Consider the following 23,555-nt stretch of genomic DNA (forward strand, 5'->3'; position numbering starts at 1 on the left):
CTATGCCTGCTGTAATTCCTCAGCAGTTCACACAGCCTGGTCCTGCCAGCTGCCAGCCTTTGTTCATGGAAGTCGTCCTGACCTCATCCATTTGAAGCCTTAACGGCTGTGTTCCTAATTATGTGCGTTCAGTGAGAGACTTGCACCTGAGAAGATGGCAAAGTTTTTGCCTTCAGCTTGTAAAAACAGCCTTGTAAAGACACTTGTCATGATGTCAAATGAGCTCAAGTAAAACCACCTTTGGGTATTTCTGGATTGAGTGAGGCTTTATAAAGTTTCCTTTACACTTCTGTACTTTTACTTCTTTTTCCAGGTCTTAAAAACTTAAAGTGCTCATTAAAAACCTCAGAATATCCAAGATGTCTTTCCTCTTTCTCTAAAGTAAGCCATGTTTGTGTATCAAACTGAGGCAGTGCTGCTGCCTCCCTAGGAAGTACAGAACCTTGCTGTCACAAAACAACTGCCTCTAGATGATGAAAAATAATTGCCTGGAGTATGGACAGATATTGTTGTAGGTGTTCAAAGATCTGTGACTAAGAAAAGTTCATAGAAGTAGGTTGAGGTGCCTTGTCTTGAGTTTGGATTTTTTAAATTTTTTTTTTTGTGGAGGTTGAAGATTTGATGTTTTTCCTTTCAGACAGGAAGGAAATTGAACCTGTCATAATAGATCAGTGCTTTATAAAACTCTTTGTTTATCTTGTTCTAATAATTTGCATTTTCATGAATTTCTCATCTCAGCAGGCTTACCTTAGTTTTGAAGGTGTTCTAACACAATTTTAAAGCGGTGACTGAATCTATATTCAACAAAGAAGGCAGCAAACATCTGGTAATCTGCCACATCACTGCATGTCCCTGTTCCCTCTTGCTGTCAGCAGAGGAAATGCAGTATGGAATACGACAAACATTCCACATGAGAAACATTTTAGCTATTTTTACTATGTTGTAGCAAGCAATCCGTGTTAGTGTTGCAAAATGGATTTTTTTTTTTTTTTCTGAGACTCAGGGAAGAGATTCCTGACTATTGCTAGTTGTAGTTGCATTATTGCTGTGGGACTGCTCTTCGTGGAGCCCTGATTTCAATGGTAAGAGTCAGTTCTAAACCCACTGCAATTGTGAGACATTTCCTGTTTTTAAGAAAAGGTTTTAGTCTTATTAAGGACAAAAAGGCTTTGGTTGAAGCTGAGTAGAGGTTCCAGACTGGATCAGTGTGGTGAGTCTTGCAGAAAACCCAGAAGATGCAGAGTTCATAGTGTAAAAGTCCTGGCATTGCACTCCCATCTAACTGCCAATAAGCTCTTCCAGAGAACAATCTCTCTCAACTGGTTCAGGTTTTTAATCTGAATTTACTGGTTGTGTAAGTTGAAATTGCAGGCTGCTGACATGGCAGCACAGCTCACCTAAACTCTGTGGCTTTAAGTAGAGAGGTTTAGCACAGCAGATAAATAGCATTTTCAACTGTAGTCCTTTAAAAGGGATTTAAATATCCCTGGTGATCCTAAAGGGAAAGGTGATCAGTTTATTAATCTCTGGTAACAGGAGTTTGGAAAGCTTTCTAGGCCTGCAAAGCAGAGGAACGTGTACCTTATGTAATAGGAGGGGGAGGGGGAAATCTGGTTTTCAGAGTGCAGCTTGAAATAATTGCTTAAACTGCTTTGCATGAGGTTTTAATCTTCTTTGTTATTATTAAGCCTGTTAGGTTTTTCCTCAAGGAGACTAAGAATTAGATCAAAATTAGGAAAAGGACATTCAATTTTACCTAAAAACAAACAAGCAAATCCCAAGCCCACAGAAAGGTTTGCTTGGGCAGCAAAATAATGAATATTCATGTGTCAGCAGTCAGTGTGAAAAGAGGAACTTTCTTGATCACTTGGGATGTGTTATTTGAAGACTTGTGATCAATTCCTCATGCAAAATGGCATTTGCAGCCAGCAATGCTTAAACTCCATCTTTATATCTTCTTTAGTCAGAAAGATCATGTCTGGTGGAACACATGCTCTTGTCTAGAAGCAGCTGTTTTGCTTTTCCATGTAAATATATTTCAGCTTGCAAATTGCTAATTTCTGCAGAGAATCTGTCTGTTCTGTGATTTTTGTATCACAAAGCAATGATTTCCAAGAAATATTTTTTTGAAAGAAAACCTTGTAACTTTATCTTCTTAATCTCCCTTCCAAACTCAAAAAAGTGGGTACCCTGACCTAACGATCAACATGCTCCCCTAGTGATTAATCTTTCAGAAAACTTACCAGTGATTTATAAAAATCTATCTTCCTGTTGGGTTGTAGTATCAGATAGGTCTGGGGTTTTTTGTTTTCACAGCAGCTCGAAGCAATCTACCACAGCACCGTGTACTTCTCTGCTGGGGATTGACCGGGCTGCCAGCAACTGCACGGGGATGAGTTGTGCCCAAACTTTGCCCACTGCCAAAATTTAACTTGGCCTTTTTTTTTTTTTAAAGTCAGACCTCATTTTCTGTTCAGGAAAGGATCTCTTTTGCTGTTGGAGCTGTGATGAATATACATACTCTTCTTAGCACAGTTGTGTCCAACTCTGAGTAGCAGAAGGCTGCAGAGCAGGTATTTTGTGGACAGAGAGATACAAGGCTCCTGTTAGGAATTGTGCTTATTAGTCGGGAGAAGGGAAGTTGAAAGGGGAGAGTAATCAGATTTCTGTGACAGAGTTGGCCATAAAATCTGATACACAATAAGCTATTTTTGTTGGTAATAGTGAAGAACGGTGGGATAAATTTAGAGGACTTTTAAATGGTTTAGTCCTGCTTTAAAGAGAAATCTTCAAATTGTGTCTGTGTGTTTTCCACTTGTTATTTTTAAGGAACAAGCTCAAGTATAATGTTACTTGGGATTTCTCCAGGCAGGTGTTTGTTCCTCTAAAAATGACTTGGACTCATTTTTAGCGTTATCTCTCCATGGAGTCATTTTCCTGCTGTGGCCTGCAGGTCCCCTCAGTGTGTTCTGCAGCCCCTGTGCTGGGGGAAGCAGGTTTGGTTGGGGCAGAAGTGGTTTGGGCGCTTGGTTCTCAGTTAAGAAATGAGTAAAGATGAGCTGATCATGAGTAAAACTGTGGCCGTTGACAGCCAAGTTATGTTTAATGTAAAGTTCAAAGGAAATAAACATTTTAAGGATCACACCTCTGTAAGAGTCTGAATAACACGTCCTAGCACAGGAAATTTGATGCTGTGGCACCTCTTGCCACATGTGACAGTAACTGTAAGTAACATTTTTCAACACAACAGATAGCCTCACTTTCTTGTAAGGTTGAGTGGAGCTTTAACCTCGAATTTGGAGTCTCAGTAATTCTGCTTTATGTCCAAGAGCAGACCCAAGGCCCAGCACTCCTTTTGTTGGTAGAGAGAGGCTGTTCTGAGTGTTTAGCTCAAGATCACACTGACCTTTAATAGGGATCTTTACAATATGTTGCAACCACGGTATCAAACTTCAGCTCTGTTTACCAAGCAGTAAAAGCCGGAGTAATTTTTCTGTATGTGGAATGTGATACAGTTTTGTCTTTGCAGTTGGTTGCCATTCACAGTCTGGTTTTGCTTTCAGAGAACTTCCTGACTGTTTCTCTGAACTGCTTGGTTCCAACACAGGCACATTTGTTGCTCTGTGTTCTGTGGTGAGCCACGTGAAACCAGGCTGGCAGTGAAATATTGCTGCAGTTATCCTGAATAATTAGAAAAGAATGTGTGGCTGTATTTAGTCCATATAAACCAGCTATAGATAACATTACAGGAAAAGAACTGATATGATAAATGAAATATAAAGCTGCGTCAAAAGTGGAACTCCTGCTCCCATCTGTTTGAAAAATGTGACTGTTGAGCTGCTGGCTGCAAGTGCCAGGGTCTGGGTGTGTGTGACAGTCACATGTCCCTGGTATTGAATTCACTGCCAGGTGACATCCCTTGCTTCCCTCATGGTTTTTATTGGTACTCACTACTATTGGTACTCAGCAGTGACAAAATGTATTGGAAATAAATGAAATGTAAAGAAATTTAATTTTGTGCTGTGTTCAGAATTCTCTGTAAAGCTTTAAAACTAGTGTTTATATAATTGACAGGTATTGCATTAACGTTTTGTGTTGTCTATTACATTTTAAGTTAGAAAACTTCAGTGGTTAAAAATATTTTCTATTTCTCTTCCTGAAAGCCTTGCTCAGAATACAGTCGTCAGTAAGCTCACCAGAAACTGAAAGGCCAAGGAGTAACCTCTAAAACCTGCATTCTAGTCTAGCTTTAAAACCAGACTGTTATCATTTACTGTCTCTCTTTGCTGATGATGTTTTGAAAGGTGTCATCTTTTGAAACTCCAGCTTTGGGGCACAGTTCCCTGCCCTCCCTCCCCTGCTGAGTTCTTCCAGCAGAAGGCAGAGAACAACTGAGCTTTCTGAGCCTCGTGCACAAAGCCAGCCCAAATTAGAATGCTGGAGTTCTCTGTGCCTTGAAGGGTTTTACTGCAGCGAGTGTCTGAGTGTTCTGCTGGCTCTTGGGGAGTCTGTGGGAGCTGCTCCTTTCGCTTGGAAAGTCTGTAGTGCATCCATGAAGGAAAGGCAGAACATTTAAGAAATGGGGATGTCAGGGCCGCACATCAACGGGCAGTTCTGGTTTTGAACAGAGTGCGATTTCTCATTTTAATTCTTGCTATTTTTACCTGTCTTTGCCTCCTTTTTCCTTTCCTTGAAACAGTCCTCTAATTCTGCTGCTCTTTGATCTTCTCAGAACTACTTTTGAAAGAAATCTTGGGATAAATTGTCTATATATAGTCTGAAATATTCAGTACAGTAACACCAGAACCTGATGCTGCATCAGTAGTAATGTAAAGTTGAAAAATCATCTTCTAAAAGAGAACTGAGCTACACTAGGCATTACTGTGCAGCTCCATTTGCTTTTAACTTTTTGAGTAAGTAACTGCATGGTCAGTACCTCATCAAGCACTTCTTTTGGGTTTTTTCATACGTGGCAGCAGGTTGTGGGCCAGTTAGACCTTTAATAACACATTTAATAGCACATTTTTTGAAATGCTTGACTCATACATTTCCTCCCAGGAATCAAGAGTGATAGATTTGCTAACATTCTCTTTTAAAACAGATATTTGTGGCTTAACCCATACATAGATGTAAAATTTAGTTGCCTTCTGTAAATGGAGTAATATCAGCCCATTGTCACAGAGATGGCTGCTGAGCTAAATAAATAGCAGTAAGATGAGCATTGAAAGTGGAAGTTTAGTCAGCTTTTTTTTGTTGATGTAGAGATTTTCTCCAAATGTCTCCAGCAACGGGAACTGTTGTGAAAATTGTGGTGATGCATTACAATTTATTGTCTTAACTCCAGGCTCAGGAAGATGCCGAGAAGCTGCGCTCGGTTGTGATGCCCATGGAGAAAGAGATTGCAGCCCTAAAGGAGAAACTGGCAGAAGCTGAAGAAAAAATAAAAGCAGCATCAGAGGTGAGGTGGAGCTCTAACTGGATCCTGATTTATATCTTGCAGCATTCTAGTTAGATGCAGACAAGTCAAATCTCATAAGAGAGAAAAAGATGTATTGGGAAACTCTTCATGCCCTTCTTGTGTCCTGTAGCTCAAATGTCATGTTTGGCCTAAATACATTTTTGCATCTTTCTGTTTTGAGAGTTGCAGCGTGTGTGTGGGATCTGGGTTTGGCATAAATTATACAGCTCCAGGTCTACTAGTAATAGAAAAAGCTCTAGAAGAATATCTGCTTTGCAGCTCTCCCAGCCACCTGGCCTCAGGGTTACTGTCACACTTGGAGCCCCGAAGTCAGACTTTCCCATTTGAAAGGCTCAGAGGGCAGCAGATGGAAGGTTTGGTGTCCTAGGGCAGGAAAGCTGTCCCCACCAGCAGTGCAGTCACAGCCCACGGCTGGCCTGAGCCCTGGCGTGGCGTCGCACGTCCCGTGCTGTGCTGTGCTGAGGAAGATGAACAGCAGTTCTGTGCAGCCACATAGGAATTGCCTCAAGGCTTTGGCTTTCTCTAGGATAAAACCTCCTGTGATTTCTGACTCAGCAAACCATAAAACTGAATAGTGCCATAAAGAAATCTTTCAATTTGTTCCTTGTTCCAAGGTGGAATCCATTTCTCCAAGCATCACGCCTGACAGATGTTTATGTAACCCTGTCTTAAAAGGTTCTCACTGGAGATTCTGCAGGACACTCATTTCAGTTCTTTGTTAGCTATGCTATTAAAAAAAATCCAAATATATTTCTTCAGTATTTCTTGATATAATTGCTCTTTGTTGATAGATTTCCCTTCCTTTTTGCAACAGTCTTTCATGAGTTGGAAAGTTCCTTTTCTTGTCTGTCCCCAAGTTCTCTGTCTTAGGCTTAATTCAAGCTTGCCTCACGGTCACTTTTTTTAACTCCTATGATTACTCTATTTTGAACTAAGGAGTTCTTGGCTTATCAGCACTTATCAGCTATTTAGATCCTGGCTATCAGCACTGATTACTTCACAGTGATCACTTCACTGTCTGCTTTCCTGAGATATTTCCCTTTTTACCATCTCTGTGCTCAGTGCTGCTGCTGCTGTGATCCAGCTGTTGTAACTGTGATAGGCTGATAGGTTTGACTTAGCAGAATTTTAATGAGTAACTGATTCAGAAATGAATACAAGCACTCATTGCACACTGGTAGTTGAATATTTGTGATGTCTGCAAATAAACTGGTCCTTCAGCACCTGTACATTACCTGAACAGGCAGCACTATAACTTCCCCCCACTGAACTGGTTATTTCCCTCTTTTTATTCAGGTTAAAGAACTGAACCATTATTTAGAAGCTGAGAAGTCGTGTAGGACAGACTTGGAGATGTACGTGGCTGTTCTCAACACACAAAAATCAGTCCTGCAAGAAGATGCAGAGAAGCTGAGGAAGGAGCTGCATGAAGGTACCTACCTAACAATAGTCCTTTGACTCTGCTCCACTGAGGATGCAAAACCCAGTGGAGTTGTGAATTCTTTTATCATTTCTTACTTGAATTTCTTTAAAAGAAATTGGGAGAGGGAAGCAGCACTTTTAAATGTGAAAGGCCATAAAGTGTTTGCAGAAGAATTGAATGTGGTGTTCTGTTATGACAGAAAAACAACAAAGCCATTCATTCCCTCAAGGCTGCTTGTTGAATATCTGCGAAGTTCTTAAAGCATCGCAAGCTGAAGTGATTTTAGGTGTGTTTTGTATTTGTGCATAGTTCTGAGCATTATTTCCGTAATGTATGGACCTGGCTCCCTGAGGTGTGACAGTGCTGAGTGCTGGAGAGTGGAAGTATCCCTGTAGGGCACTGCAGCCCAGGGTCACTGCAGAGGAGTGAAAACCAGAACCTGCTGCTGAAGTAAATAGGGATGGAGAAGATAATCTTCCGAAAATAAGGACTATAAAATCCCCAGAACTGTGAGAGTTCATGAATGAAGTTGAGGCATTAGTCTTCCTCACTGGAAAATCTTGAACTGTCAGTAATACATCCCTAATCACAAGCCAAGTTTGGAAATTAAGAAAATGGTGTTTGAAATAGAACATTATTAACCTAAATAGTTGTTGAACAAAGCCTGACTGTTCTTGATTAGAGCAGTAATTACTTTTATTGCTGAAAATGCTTCTCTTTGGGAAAGATATTTAAACGCTTGTGGTTCAGAGGAATTTTTTCTCTTTTTGCATAGTTTGCCATCTCTTAGAGCAAGAGAGGCAGCAGCACAACCAGCTGAAACACACGTGGCAGAAAGCCAATGACCAGTTCCTGGAGTCCCAGAGGCTGCTGATGAGGGACATGCAGAGGATGGAGATTGTGCTCACCTCAGAGCAGCTCCGGCAGGTGGAAGAGCTGAAAAAAAAGGATCAGGTTACCTGCTGCTTTCCTCTTTTTGCTTTTATTTTTTTGTAATACTGTAAGCTTACTGTGGTGTAACAGGTGTGGAAATCACGAGTTGGAGGCAAGTGGGGTAATAGCTCAAAAAAATGAGAACTGACAGTTGTAACTGAAATCTCCCCTTTGAATGACAGCTGGCAGTTATAATAGACCCCATTTGGACAAATATTTTAATATTGGTGTATATAGGAACTCTAATGTTGCCAATAGTTAAATGAAGAGGTAAAAATATCCAGAAATTAATCTCGGAGGAAGAAATAGTCATCTCTGATGCAAAATGCCTGGGTTAAGGATGTCAGCAAGTTTCACTTCTTTCTAGGTTTTTTTTCAGTCTTCCAGGACAGATCCTAGGCATAAATTAAGACTTTCATCTTAAATTTTCTTATGCAAGTGATTGTACAGACTTATGACTTAGTGATCTATTATGTTTTTTCTTGATTCCTTATATTCCATCATTTAGTGATCAAGGCACTTCCTGTTTCACTGTTTTTGTGTAGTGGCTGTTAATGGCTCCTTTAGGGGTGTAGATATGTTATATATTTATATTCTATGCAGCAGCCAATGTACCAGCTAGTTTTGTTACTTGCTGATCTCTATAATTAGAATTTTATACTAGGTAATATGCTTTTTGAATAAAATCATACTTGAGCATGAATTGGCCACTAAACTTGCAAAGTTCTCACTTAAGTCATTTTGGGTGCCTTGTGAGATGAACACTGTATTTATTAACTAGAAGAATATTTTATGTGATAGCCACTGCGTTTTAACCAAAGTAATCCTTTTCAGTGTCTTCTTTGTAGCTGAGTTTATCATGAAAGCTGATGACTACTATGGCAAAACTGAATCCTGTTTTCTGCGTATGCTCTATTGATCACTGATTTTTAGGAAGAAGATGATCAGCAAAGGCTTAGCAAGAGAAAGGAGGAGAAGCAAAAAGATTCAGATGATGAAACCAAGGCTTCATGTTCTCTGGCCCCTGAAGAAACCCTTACCCAGCTCTCTAATGAAGAGGTAAAACAACAGAATCTTTCACTTGCACTTTGGGCATTCCTCAGGGTGTTCATTGCAAATACAAATGCAAAGTTACAGCCCTCTATTCTCTGTAGCTTCTCATCTTATTAGGCAATAAAAAGTCCTCAGAGTTGCAGCTGAATCTATAAATCCTAATTAAGATTGGAAGACAATACTGCACCATCCTGAGAGGTTCCATTAAAAATGGTAATTTACATTTTGCATTCTGGGGGTTAACTGCTGGTAGATTCTCCTGGGATTTCTAAGCACTTTTTAACACACCTAAATGTTCAGGATTAAGCCAATTATATCTGAACATTCAGCAAGAGTGTTGTAGCTACTTTGCTAATAATCAAATTGTTGAATTCTGTACTTATCATTTCTCAGGGTCCATTTTGGTTTTGTGAACCAAATGAAGGAAAAATTAATAAAAACTCGCCGAATTTTTGTGATTATTTTTGTGAGCTTATTTAACCTTCAAGAGACTTGAGAATTTTCAGAATGAGCCAGTGTTTTTATCTTTTTTGAAGGGGAAAAAAAGTACATACATTAATATATGTATTCTGAAGTAATTCCTTTACTATTATCAAGGATTTATAACAGTTCAGAATACAGAAAGATGTTCAGAATCATGAGATCTAAATGTAGCTGATATCTAATTCTACTCTTTAGCTTCATATCTTCCATGTCCAGATATGCAAATGAGGCACATTGGTGAGGAACAAAAATTTATTTATGATGTTTTCTTTAATCTCAGTTCATAGCATATTCTTTAGTCCATCATTCACAACTTTATTTGATTCTAAGATTGATATATAATGGGAAAATTATATTTTGAGAAGGAGCATAATTTTCAGAGTAGTTTGGGTTTGTATATGTGTTTGGTTTTGTTATTTATGACCTTTTTAGCTGTTCAAAATATGTTTTATATGTTGTAATCAGTCATATTATCCATCAGTTCTTACAGCTTGGTATAATCTGTTATAACTTCTAAGATCTTCTCTCTTGGGCAGTTTGCAGTGCAAACAGATGATTTGTTAATATTGTTTTGGTTATCACAGAACAGTTGCAGCCTGAAAATGCAGTTTTATATAAGTCTGTATTCTCTTGACTTTTTTGTTATGAACTTGTATATATACATGCAAATATAAATACTACACCTAAAAATTATTAAGACAAGGCATTTACAACAGTCATAGAACAGTAGTACATTATATATATATATATATAAAAAAGAGGTTACAATGAAGTGCCAGCAGCCTGCTGGTCTCTGGACCTATTTCAGAAATAATAATTTTTCTCAAGAGGCTGGTTCCAGTGTTACTTCCTTATGTGTCTAATGGCGAAGCAGAAGTGCATAATATTTTGGAAGGTATTTTGAAAGCAGTCATGTGCTTTTTAAATAAAGCATTGCTGCTCTCTTTTCAGTGCTACAAAAAACAAAAATAGATTGAGAGGCCCCAAGTGCCTGATACACATCACAGGACAATTGGTGTGGCTTTGGTGCTGGCATTCCCCAGGGTACCTTTGTGTCTAAGCTGAGCCTTTTCTTTTTGTTTTATGTACAAATACTCTTGTGAAGAAAATATTTTGGGTTTTTTTTTTTTTTAATTCAAACAGTCAAAGCAGAAGAGAAAAATAGAAGAATAACATTCTTGTTGGTATAGAGTAGATTTAAAGCATATTTTTCTCTGTTTATTTTTGTGTTAATGCAAAGTGTTTTGTTTTATGAAAGACTTCTGAATTTCCTTTGCAAGTGGAGTATCTGCCTTCTGTTGTGTAGATTATGGTTGTAGAGGGGATGTTGCAAGTACATCTCTTCAGGGGAAGCATCTTGCCCCAGATATTGGAAGATGGAAGGTGACTGTGTCTTTTGCTTGTCTGGCAGGAAGATAGTCTTACAGAAGCACTCTGTTAAGACTTTTTTTTACTTGTTTTATTTGTTTTTGAATTCTACCTGGTTCATTTCAGTTCTGTCCCTTCCTCTGTGACCTTAAACTTAGAGAGCAGATGCTCTTGCCAAAGAAATTTAAACTTGAGTTTGCCATGCCTGATAATTCCTGTCCAGCATTCCTCCTGTGCCACTAAAATGGAGTAAATTTTTTTTATGCCTTGATTTTCAATTCCAGGTGCATGTGAATAGCACCCATGGCTCAGTCCATTCCCTGGATGCAGACTTGCTCCTTTCCTCTGGCGAATCCTTCAACAAACCAGACACTGATGTGTTTAAAGATGGACTACGGAGAGCACAGTCAACAGACAGTCTGGGCACGTCTGGATCCTTACAGTCCAAAGCTTTAGGATACAACAACAAAGCAAAATCTGCTGGGAACCTGGATGAGTCGGATTTTGGACCGCTCGTTGGAGCAGATTCAGCGTCTGAGAACTTTGATACGGCTTCCCTTGGATCCCTGCAAATGCCCAGCGGGTTCATGTTGACCAAAGATCAGGAAAAAGCAATCAAAGCAATGACACCAGAGCAAGAAGAGACTGCTTCCCTGCTCTCCAGTGTCACCCAGGGCATGGAGAGTGCTTATGTGTCCCCCAGCGGGTACCGCCTGGTCAGCGAGACGGAGTGGAACCTGCTGCAGAAGGAGGTGAGTCCACAGCTCTGCCTCCTGCGCCCAGAGCCAGGTGTGAAAGGAAGAGGTCACATCCAGGGCACCTTTCCCCTCTTGGAGTGCTTCTGTAGGTAAAACACGTCCAATGTGAGGTGTATGAGCTGGCCCTGCTGCTGGGACAGGCAGCTTCACTAAACACAAGATGCTTTGGATTTTGAGGAGGGTCTGGCAGAGGTGGCTCTTGAACTCAGTATTGTCTGAGAGGGTGAAAAAAGGTGGGAGAACTTAAAGAACAGGAGAAAATGGGAAGCTGAGGAAAGGGCATTATAGTGGAGCTGGGGGTGAGTAGGAGAGGGCAGAGAGGAGCAGAAGCAGCAGAGCTGGGAGCGCTGCTCTTTGTGCCAGGAGCTTTTGCTGAGGGCTGTGCACACTTTGGAAATGAGCAGCCAAACTATGCCCAACGCACAAAGTACCACAGAGAGGCTCCAGGAAACTGTTAGGGGCTTGCATCATCAGAAACCCATTTCTGAGAGCAGCAAGCAGCAGATGAGATAAAGCCCTGGGCCAGTTGCACTGTGGATGACCAAGGAAATTGTTGCTTCTGGGTGTTCTGCCTGTCAGTTTTTCAGCAGTTTTATATGATGCCAGTTCAAAGCTTGCATTTGGTTTCTTGCTGAAAAGGGGAGTATTTGGGGTTTCCTGTGGTTCCTTTTTCAGAGGAAGAGAGGCCAAGGAGCAGCAGTTTAGGGGGAAGAAAAGGTGTGGGGAGATAATAATCCATACTGGGTGAAAAGGCAGACAAGATGGGAGTAAAAAAAAAAAAAATAAGAATGTAGTGAAGGAGAAAAGGCCAGATGAAAGACAGATGAAATGAAGAGCTACTGATTTTTTTTTTCTCAATTTGTTTAAATTTTACTTAGTGCAAATCATTGCTTAGGAGGTCTCTCCAAACCTGTTGTAAAGTTGCTTTATTGCTGTTTTCCTACTGATTTGCTGTATATGGAGAAATTGCAGCATCCTGAGCTCAGAGCTGAGCTAAATCGCTGCTCTTGAGTATTTCCTTGCCCTGTTGATATTTTGATGGCACAGCTTCAGCCCTGTCTCAGAATCCAGAACAGAAATGCAGCTTCCCACGTGTTCTGGAGGCAGGAGCACACACTGGGGTGTGAATGCCTCTTGCGGTGGGTTGGACATGGAGCAGCAAATACAAAATTCAGCTCAAACTTGACCTGCAGCTGGAACTTTGATAAAACTTCCATTTTTCCCCTTGGCCAAAACCATTGCAGTTCCAGATTGACAGCAGGTCTACTCTTGGTTTCCCTGCTGCCCACCCCAACACTGTTGTTTTCTTCTCTCCTGTTTGGTTTCTCTTTGTCAAAAGGACACAGCAGTGACTCGATGAACTCTTTGTGTCACAGCTTTTTGTGCTGATGGTGGGACCCAGGGCGGGAAAAGCTGATATCCCACAGCTGATCTGAGTTATCCTTCACTTCTAGAGCAACTCACTCCTGCCGTTACATGATTCTGCCACTGTCTTTTGTCTGCAATGTTTTGTGGGCACAGCACACGCCTGAGTGTGTGTAGCATTCCCTGGAGACTTCCTGGGCTGATGGCAGGTGCTGGCTCTGTGTTGTGCAGGTGCAGAACGCAGGGAACAAGCTGGGCAGGCGCTGTGACATGTGCTCCAACTACGAGAAGCAGTTGCAAGGGATCCAGATCCAGGAGGCTGAGACCAGAGACCAGGTGGGATTTCTCTCCTTGCTTTAACCAGGCTTTTGCAGCTTTTTGAGCTACTGAGGGTGCAGCAAAGATCCATCTGCTGTTTTATTCATTGATTTTAATTGAGCAATATCAACATACTGGGATACTTGACGTGTTATTGACGTAACTTGACTTGTTATTCATGTGTGGTCATGAGCACCAACATGTGTATATTTCTTAGGGATTCACCTTGGAGAACCCATTTATTTGATGCTGTAAGACCATGCTGTAAAGGCAGTGTTCTATAAAAAGTATTATGCCCATGCTGAAGTCAGTATCTTTAATAATTTATATTTTAAAATGCTTGGAATGCATTAAATTTTATTATCTTTGATACTCTAACAACTGTTAACAGAAAAGGACCTCATCCTAGCAGCATAAGATGACTTTCAAGTCTTGGAGGATATTTGTTTCCTGCCATATAGCAAAGAACAATTTTCAGATGGGTGTGGAAGGCATGAGTCACATTCTGCTTTGAAATAAGTGATTGAAGTCATTACATGGCCGTGGTCCAGTGCAGTTTGATGTCCCATGTTTCCTTAGAGGGATAATCTGTGCTGGAAGCTGTTCCAACAGCAAAGGAACTTCTGGGTTGTATAGGATTTTTGATGGATTTTATGTTATGGTTTGAGCAGTGAAGGGGTTCAGGAAATAAATGCTCCTCAGGAAAATGGGAAATGAATTAATTTTTTTGTGACAATACAGGTGAAAAAGCTGCAGGTGATGCTGAGGCAGGCTAATGACCAGCTGGAAAAGGCAATGAAAGATAAACAGGAATTGGAGGATTACATGAAACAAAGTGCTGAAGACTCCTCTAACCAGGTACAAGGATTTGGTAATAGAGATCCAGGGACGATGAAATGTTCTGCAAAAGTATGTAACAAGAACTTGTGTTCTGTTAAATATGGTGGGCTGCTGGCTGGAGAGGCAACACAAATGAGAATTTCTAGGGTTAGTTATGCTCCACCTGAGTCTGCCACAGTTTCTAGATAAATCTTTTGTGTCTCTAATATTGTGTTACCCAGTTTTGGCCTTAAAATATCATTTCTAATCATGAATTCCATTACAGAGTGACAGTAGGAGTTTGAGTAATGTTAGAGTTTTGGTGTTACCTGTGTCTGAAATGACCCAAACCCTGTGCTCTGGGCACAGCCTTGCTGCTTGAAGTGGTTCTGTCCCACCACCTGCTCTTCCCAACACTTGACACCCCGTTAATGGGTTTGTGGTGAGGAATGCAGTAACGAGGAGCTGAGCAGGCCAAAACAGGCACTGAACTCCTTTAAAATAATAGCCCACTGGAAAGATGTTCCAGGCTGAGATGTGTTCCTAATTCTCCTGGAACAGTGAAGCCAAATATAATGGGTGGTAGTCATAGTTAAAAATGAAAAAAAAAAAGGAAAAAGTCATCATCTGTGGCCTATTAAAGCTTACAATAGTAGGTACATGCTGTGTACAGGACACTGAATTTTCTTCACTTGGGCTGGAACTTTCTCTCTTCGATCCCACCCTGGATTTTTCCTTAGTAAAGAAACAGTCATTAGACAAAGCCTGGCTTAGACAACAGGAGTGTGTTTATATGTTCTTCTGGCTGTACCAGGGTGCTGTTAATTAAGTAATGATTAATCTTACATGTGGTGTTGTGGAATGACATGTAAAGTTTTTGAAGGTGAGTGCTTTCAGAGAAAGGTGCAAAAATTTAAAAAATGCTGAAATCTTAGATAAAAGCTCTTCAGTTTCCCTTCGGTGTCTCTGAAGTGGCTTACATCTCAATTTTGTTAGAAATAACTGTTGATTCAGAGTTCTGGTAAATAGAATATAAAAATATTGTTGGTGCAGAAACACAGCATCTGTTCTTACTGCCTGGAGCTGCTTTCCTGCTTTGCTGAGTGAAGAATTAACATAAACTTCAGTGGTTAATTTGAAATGTCTAAGTACCTATTAATAATGGTAACAGGCAAGAAAACTTCTTTATTTTCCAGAATCTGTTCCATGCTTTATTCCTTACATGTCTGTCTGTGTTTTCTTTCTCTAAGATCTCTTTGCTCATGGCCAAGTGTCAGAAGTCAGAGAATTTCCTCAGTGAGCTGCAGCAGGCGTTTCTGCAAGCCAAGAGAAGCGTCCAGGAGCAAATGGTAAGACATGGTAATTCCAGAGATCCACGACCAGCCCTGTTTGTCTGACCCTGGGAGCTCAGTGTGTCTGTAAAAAGCTTTGTCTGCCCAGCCAGGGTGGGCTGGAGAGGGCTGAGCATCTTCACTTGCAAGGGGCTTGGTGCAGTGAGCTCTGATGGCAGAAGAGCAGAGCTCTGCTCTGCTGGAGCACTTGGTGTCATTCTGTGCTGCTGCCTGTGGTCATGCACATTCGAGCATGGAGATCCCTGGCCAGCTTCTCTTCCCCTTCTTCATTATCTAAGTCCACGTCTCTTTGGTATCTCAACTTCACCTCAAATCTGAAGACAGTAGATTTTCTCAAGACTCTTTTTTAGGATTCATCACAAGTACCATCATTAGTGAATGTTTTCTCAGGTTTTAGAGATGAATACTCAGTGTTGTTGCAAGTCAGACTTAAAATAGCAGCTCTAACACCCGGGGAGAGAGATGTATGGGAGCTTAATATTTTAAAACTATTTTTGAGCATCTTGTTGGAATTAATCCAGAGAATAGGAAGAAGACCTCATGTTCTAGAACTAAGTTTGACTTCCTTAGAGCAATTCATTCCTTTCTATATCAGAATCAAGTTTTTTCTTTTTTCCTCCCTGGCACAATATTTGTGAGGGACCAAGAGAATTCATCCTCATGAACCCCATTATTGCATTTTGGGGTCTGGGATTGCGTGTAGCACATCAGGACATTGCTGGCAGAGATGTTCTACATGAGAACATGTCTGGTGGACATGCAGGACATTCAGAAAATGTATTGATCTGAGTCTGCTTCTCCTGCTGCCCTCCTGTAACAGCTCCTGCCATTGCTTGAGTCCCTGGTTCCCCATTTCCATTCCTCTTGGAAAACTCCACTGGATTTTCTTTCTTTTGTAATGCAAGCAAAGCCGTGTCCTCCTCATCCTTTTTCTTTCCATGGGATCAGCTGTTCTGCTGCTCTCCTGGGAGGACAGTGGGAGGCAGACACCCACCGTGGAAGGTTTCATGGTGGATGTTTCGGGTTTTTGAGCAGCCTGCACTTACAGCTGAGTGCTGAGGCGGTGTCAGTGACCATCCCTGTGATTTCTGCTTCCCCTCCATGAGCGCAGCCAGCTGCTGGATAAACACAGGAGGAAAGTGGGAGACCGAACAAAGCTGTATTTATCACTTGCTTCCTCCCCTCTGCCTGGACACTTAAAGTTGACCTTGTCTTTATTTCTGGTGCATAGCCCAGGCAAGAGAGAGGTTGTGTTGATCCACAGAATCATTTTGTTTCCCTTCTTTACAAAGGCTATCAATTCACCAGACCATTGAAAGCAGTGGTAGTAAATGGGGCAGAAGAGATCTGAGCATGACCCTAAGTGTGAATTTATACTTCTCTTTGCATTGTAGGCTGTCCTGACACAGTCAAGGGAGCAGGTTTCAGAAGAGCTGGTGAGACTGCAAAAAGATAATGAAAGTCTTCAAGGAAAACACAGCTTGCACGTGTCCTTACAGCAGGCTGAAGATTTCATTCTACCAGAAGCAGCAGAGGTAAAACATTTTTAAATCATTAACACCAACAGTGCTTGTGATATGATCTCACTGGGATATTTTTCTTTATCAAAAAGCTGTCTCCAACAGCACAAAGAGCAGTAATTGGGATTTTAACCCTGTGAGTCTGTGATGGACAAATCCAACAGTGTGATCCCCCTGTGCCCTGGCTGCTTCAGGGCGTGGATGGATTGTAAAACCAGTTAAGTGTGGCCTGACAGCTGCTCTGTGGTCAGTGGAGTGTGGGTTTGGCCCAGGTCAGCCAGTTCAGGCTGCATTTCCCAGCTGGGCACACAGGTGTTCAGTCAGCAGGGCCCCACTGTATCGATTCAGCAATTCAGGTGAAGTCAGTCACTTCTGTCCAGTTAAGCCCAGCGATAATCCAAAGCCTTGAATAATGAGAAACCTTATCATCCCTTTCATGGCCACTCCCTTCCTTTCAGCCTCAAAGATTTGCTGGGGCTGAGGGGCAGGGGGAGCATTCTAAACCCCATGGGGGATGTCAGTCTTGCCATGTTTTCATTTCCTGTGCCTGAGCAGGCTGTGGCAGCAATTCCTGGCTGGAAGCAGGGTCTGGGATGTCAGGACAGGCTCAGCACAGCTTTGTCCCTGTGCAGATTCCCCAGTGCTGGGGTGAGGCACAGCAGAATTCACATCTCTGCTCATCCTGATGCAGGAGCTGCGGGAGCTGATCCTCAAGTACCGGGAAGACATCATCAGTGTGAGGACAGCAGCAGATCACCTCGAGGAGAAGCTGAAGGCAGAGATCCTGTTCTTGAAAGAACAGATCCAAGCTGAACAATATTTGAAAGAAAATATAGAAGAAACTCTACAGCTGGAAATAGAGAATTGCAAAGAGGAAATAGGTGAGCGGGGCTGAAACAGTGTCAAAAGAGGAATATAAGAAAGTAATAGGATGCACAAAGACTTGATTTTGTAGTAGATTTACCTGAATTCTAAATACTGTCCACTGTTGAAAGCAGAGACACCAAAGCTGTGCAGCTGAAAACAAAAGTACAATTATTTGTTTGCTTTTGAGGTACCTTTGACGAAACACAGGCTTAATTCTCCTTTAACTATTAACAGGAGTAAACAGGGTATGAACAATTTCCTGTGTTTCTTGCATTCAAGTTTTAATATTCTTGTTTTTCAGCTTCCATTTCCAGTTTAAAAGCTGAACTGGAAAGAATAAAAGCGGAAAAGGAACAGGTAAGAAGTCTTAACTGTGGGCTTTTTGGGTTTGGTGGTTTGGGGGTTTTTTAATAAAGGTTTTTGTTTTTCCTGTACTGATGCCAGTGTAGGAGTAGGACACATTCATAGTTCTGTTCCTTAAAAGGTGTTTGATCTGTTTAATTAATCTGTAACCTAAATATTGGATTAACTAATTCCTAACTAATACTAGACTACCTAACACTGACCTAAATGTCAGGTTTGGACATTTCTCTCCAGCTCCAAAAGTAAATAAATGGAGAGAAAGTGATGTTATTCAGGTGTTTTCTCTGCCCCTAGAAGAGATTATTTGTGTTTCTGAATCCCCTAAGTACCTGAAGGATACTTGGGCTTCCTTATAGAGGAACTGTGGGAGATGGAAATGTTAGGAAGCTTAATTAATTTTTTTTTTTTTATATTATTATTACACAGTTGGAAAGTTCTTCACAGGAAAACCTGCAGCAGCTGGAGAGTCTGCAGGAGGCAAAGAACGCTCTAGAAGAACAGCTGAAGAAGGAGACTGCAGCAAAGGTAGCTATGATGTCTGGATGTGAAGTGTATCTGCATCTTTTGTGATGAGCAGCTGTGTCAGAGAATGTGGCACTACCTAAGAATGAAAAAAAAAGAAGCTTTTGAATGTTGGTAAGAATCTGGCAGGGCAGTAATGTCCTTTGGATGTGGTTTAAATCCTCACCTCTGTTTTCACTGGGGTGTGTAAAGTGGTGGGTCTGAATTGCTGCTGACCTGAGCAACCCTTGGGTTTCTCTCCCGAGTGAAGGCTCAGTAACATTCCGGGAGTGTCCTGAGAGCCAAACCTTGGCTTGAATGCTTTGGTGCTTTGGAGAAGCGCTTTTTTTGTGGTTGCTGTAGGGAGGGGCTCTACTTCAGCTCTCAGGTGAATTAACTGTGATCTGAGCACTCACTCTCTTCCCTCTCTTGTGATTTTGGCTTTTTTGGGTCCTTTCCCCCAACACTTCTCTGACTAAAGCTCAGGACAGCAAGACACTTACACTGCCAGCAGCAAATTACTGCCCTTACCATGAACTTACTTCACTGAAACTCAGAACTCTGCCTTTGTATTTTGACATCCCTGCCCGTGGTGCTGTTAAAGAACTTTGGGCTTTTTCATGCTTAAACCAATCTATTGGCACCTGCTCATGGGTATTAGCCCCTGATTTTGCACTTTGGAAGACTGAGGTGTGGGATGACTGGTTTAGTTTGTTGCCAAGGCCCTGTGAGTACTGTGCTGCTTTAATCAGTTTATACAAGCTGCTGATTTTTATTCATTTCAAGCATAAAGAACCTTTTCTTCCTCAGGCCAACCTTGAGCAGCTGGTGTTTGAAGAGAAGAACAAAGCTCAGCGGTTGCAGACTGAATTAGATGTCAGTGAGCAAGTGCAGAGAGACTTTGTAAAGCTTTCTCAAACACTTCAGGTAAGAGAGTCCAATCAATGTGTAAGGGCTACTTTAGTTTCATTATTCCTCCAGAGCTGTGTAAAAGAAGAAATAGTTGTTGTAAATTTTCTCATGTTGGTATTTATTTTAGAATTTGTTGGTGTAATAAACTGATCAGGTATTCCTACTATGATTTTTTTATTAAAGCTATTGGGATTCTATTCTGACTATTTGGTTCCAGCCAGTTTTCAGTTATTTTACTAGAAGAAACTGTGCAGAGCCAAAGGTGATGGCTCTTCCAGACCAGTGTTTTTCCTTGTCCATCTCCTGATGCTTCAATGTGGTATTTTCATAGCAAATCATTCAGGTGCAAGTATTTAAGGCCAAAGTAAGGAACTGGTACTGCTTTATCTGAATGTATGAAATGGTTCTTTGTGTTACAGTTACTGCTTTCGGTCTACACGCTCTCAGAGTCTTGTCCTTGCTGTTGTCTCTGTTGTTACCCTTGTGTTTCCTCCACCAAGTGGAACCTGTGCTTGATGTGAGATGCCAGGAGGTTGCTGAGGGGGAGCAGTTTTGTCAGGGGTGTCCCTGAGGCTGATCCTGGCTTGTCAGGCTGCTCTCTGCTGTGGAGAGCACGGAGGAAGCTGCAGTTTGTGTGTGCAGAGGGACTGGCAGTGTCCTGGGGAAGCCAAGCTGGACTGGGCTCACCTTCAGGGTCTGTGTTTGCAGAGTTTGTGCCCCTTTTATGTTCCAACTTTGCTCACTGAGGAGGTGCTGAATTTCAGCTCCATCTCCTTGGAGTCCTTGGCCAGGCCCTCAGTGACACCATCAGAATTCAACATACACATTTTCTGAGTCAGACATTCAGGGTTTACTTGGAAAATTAGCACCAGAATGTGGGAGATTTGTTTATTGCACGCAGTTTGGCTGGATGGACAATGGAGATCTGTCCTCTCTGGCTCTGTGTCTGGAGGAGTTGGTAGGACAAAGGGGACTGCTGAGTTATCCTGCCTGGGGAAATTGCTTCTTGTTTGTCCTCATCCTCACTCTTTGTTTTTTGAAGTCCTGCAGGCACAGGTTTATGCAGTTCTTAGAGCAAACAGGCACCACTTTGAAGATGTGTGGCAGACTCTTCCACAACTCGCAGGTAGTTTAGTAAACCAGCAGTATGAGCTCAGTGAGAGCTGTAGCTGTGTGTTTGGTGTTTTCTTTCTGCCCTAAGCAGTTATTGCACATCAGTTTGTGCTGCAGTATAAGCAGTGGTTTGTGCCATGTGCACTGACACAGTGTGAGATGACCATCAGAGGAGGATGTGGTTTCTTGGCAGGGTTATTCCCTTCCCTGGCTTTGTCAGTGAGAGCCTGGGCAAGTACCCCTTCTGTGAGGGATCCACTGGCCAAATTAGTTATCAGCAATTCAGAGGAAGGGCTGAAAAGCAATAAAATGCTAGTTGGGGATTTATAACTGAAAGCCCAGATCCTGTTGCAAAGAATGTGAAAGTTTGAGCTGAGACAGAAATCAGTTGTGCTCTCTGTGCATTGATTTCACTACAGTTCTGCTGGGCCCTTTTTCAGCAGACAAGAAATAGCTTAAACTGGATGTCAGCAAAGCAAGGAGCGAGCTTGGAAATGGGATGTTTGCTCCAAGAGCATTTTGTGATCTTGGGGGGCTCCAAGGCACGGGTTGGGCTGGGAAGGTTTGCTTTGCACATCTCCAGTTCTGCAGGACAGTGTCAGTGAGTGGACACGAGACAAAACACGGAGTGCTGGTGCTGGCTGGAGCCCCCCAGAAAGTGGGAGTTTATTGTAAAATCACAACTGCCTCACGTCTTCCTTCCTCCCATCCTCGGGCCCAAATGAAGCTCGTGCTCCTTCGCTCCTTGCGTTTGTTGAGGCCCTGGTGGCGTTGGATGCCTCGGGGGCTCCCTGTGGCTGTGGCTGTGAGCTCCTCCCCCTCGCTGACCGGGTGCCTGTGTTGGTTCCCTGCAGGTGCAGCTGGAGCGGATCCGGCAGGCAGATTCCCTGGAGAGAATCCGTGCAATCCTGAACGACACAAAACTGACGGACATTAATCAGCTCCCTGAAACATGACACCCTGATGGGCTCCGAGGCTGCGTCTGGGGTTTTTAACTCATCTTTATAGCAACATTAATTATTATTTAACTCTAACCGAGAGAGCAGAAGACAACAGAGGGGAGCGATGACTTAAGTTTTGTTTCTAGAGGGGAAAAGAGGTTTCGTACTGGGCAGGAAGAGAGCACAAGGGTGACTTGTAGTGTAGGAAGGAGAACTTTCTAATGGAAACACTAATGAGTGCAGTGTTTCGTGTTCCACTGAGTGGGATCAGTCCTTACATTCTGAAAAACTTCCCTCTTTCAGCCGACTTCGTAACCTAATATAGAGTTTTGGAACATATTCCCCTGTCTTTCCCTCTGTCCTTTCCCCCACTACTGTGATCAAAGTAGCTGCTGGAAACTGTATTGTCCCTCCAAAACGTTGAAGAGCAAAGTGGTTGAAGTTTTTCTGTTTGAATAGTCAGTAACAGTATTCAGCTAGCAGAGAGAATGAGGTGTAGAGTATGCTGTACGAATATTTTATATTAAAATATGACTTTATTAGCAGGACACTGGATATTGATCTTATTTCATAACTCAGTACTTTTTTTTTTTTTTTTAAACCATTGGCTCTGTGAAGAATCTGAATGCTGCTGAAATGTGGATATGAGTGAGCTGTATATCTCCTGAACAGATAAATGCTAATCCAAAAAAAAAAAAAAGAGAACACTGTACTGAGAATTTAACTCCTTGCCATTTTTCTGTTGAATTCAGATACTGAAAGAAAAGCACAAGAAATGCACTGTTTTGTAATCTCTTTTCACAAATGTAATTTAGAATATGGAAACCGGTTGTTTCTCATCTCCTAAAGCTGAGCAGTGCCTGGAATCCCTTCTCTGTGGAACAAAAAAACAAAAAACAAATCCAAAAAACAAGCAAACAAAAAACCCAACCAGAAAAAAGCTGCATGGTGTGCATGTCTGAGCATTGGCCTGAGGTGGTGCAGGTGTGCTCTGCTCTGGGGGTAGCAGCAGGTGTGAAGGCAGGAGCTCTGTGGGGAAGGTGCTGAATGCAGCTGTTCCTGGCCCCTCTGCTGCGTCAGCGCACAGGGAGCCGCTCCCAGACACTCCTGGGCAGGGCACACGTGCAGGAGCTGCAGGATTGTGCTGCTGCAGCGTGGAGGGCGCAGTGCAGCTCTTTGGTGTCCTGGCACTGCTCAGAGGTGGCTCCTGTGCTGTCCCCTGGTTCTGCTCCCAGACAGTTAAATTACACTGAGTAATGCGGCAGCAGAGGCAGGAAATGCTTGTGATCGCTCAGTTGCCAGGTTTGGGTTTCTTGTTCTATAAATGTCCAGAGGTAACATGAGCATTCCTCCTCCTCCCGCTCCTCCTCCTCCTGCACTGCTGGAGTTCCATGCATGCAGCTGGACGGAATCCTGAACTGTTGCAGGTGTTGGTGATCCTGATGGTACAAACCCAATTCTTGAACTTTACAACTCAGTTAAAAGGAGGCTGAAGGAGCAGATCCCGTTGTCCAGAACTTCCTAGTTTTTCCTCCATTCCTTGCTGGTTTTTGTTCACATACTTGGCCAGAGATCTGCTTTTCTTCATCACCTTCAAAAGTGACAGAAAATGCTCCAAACTGCAATGCACATGACTGTATATTTTAAGTGCTTAGATCCTATTCTTAGCAGTGTATATCCTGCTACTGACATAAAGTCAGAACCAGTGGTTTTGAAGAGGAATGCCTTAAAAACAGCCAAAAAAGCATCATACAAGCTCAATTCCTTGCCACTCATTACCAGAAGTAAAGCATTTTATTGACCCTAGCAATTAATCCCTTCATAATCCTGACACCCAAAAGTAATTTTTCCCACCTTAATGACTAACAGATGGCAGAGCTGTCATGTCTAGAGATGATGCTTACTTTCACATTAAGGTGATGTTGAAGTGTGGCTTGAGTCTTACTTGGCTTACTAGATTAAGGATTTTTTACCCTTTCTCACTATT

At 42.1% G+C, this 23,555-nt stretch overlaps 1 protein-coding gene across 2 annotated transcripts in view; it reads left to right on the forward strand.

Moving 5' to 3' along the window:
* Positions 1–22,116, forward strand: part of RABEP1 (rabaptin, RAB GTPase binding effector protein 1) — a 43,986-nt gene extending 21,870 nt beyond the window's left edge. For both annotated transcript variants that reach the window (XM_040082849.2, XM_040082850.2), the window contains exons 5-18: positions 5,345–5,458; positions 6,776–6,911; positions 7,678–7,856; positions 8,769–8,894; positions 11,024–11,491; positions 13,094–13,198; positions 13,922–14,038; positions 15,250–15,348; positions 16,746–16,886; positions 17,563–17,752; positions 18,040–18,095; positions 18,528–18,626; positions 19,413–19,529; positions 21,482–22,116. In XM_040082849.2, coding sequence (XP_039938783.1) covers positions 5,345–5,458; positions 6,776–6,911; positions 7,678–7,856; positions 8,769–8,894; positions 11,024–11,491; positions 13,094–13,198; positions 13,922–14,038; positions 15,250–15,348; positions 16,746–16,886; positions 17,563–17,752; positions 18,040–18,095; positions 18,528–18,626; positions 19,413–19,529; positions 21,482–21,583 — 2,049 coding nt within the window. In that variant the 3' untranslated portion in view covers positions 21,584–22,116. The remainder of the gene's footprint in view (positions 1–5,344; positions 5,459–6,775; positions 6,912–7,677; positions 7,857–8,768; positions 8,895–11,023; positions 11,492–13,093; positions 13,199–13,921; positions 14,039–15,249; positions 15,349–16,745; positions 16,887–17,562; positions 17,753–18,039; positions 18,096–18,527; positions 18,627–19,412; positions 19,530–21,481) is intronic.
* The last annotated feature ends 1,439 nt before the right edge of the window (positions 22,117–23,555 follow it).

The sequence above is a fragment of the Hirundo rustica genome, chromosome 19 (genome assembly GCF_015227805.2).
Source record: "Hirundo rustica isolate bHirRus1 chromosome 19, bHirRus1.pri.v3, whole genome shotgun sequence".
Taxonomy (NCBI): Eukaryota; Metazoa; Chordata; class Aves; order Passeriformes; family Hirundinidae; genus Hirundo; species Hirundo rustica.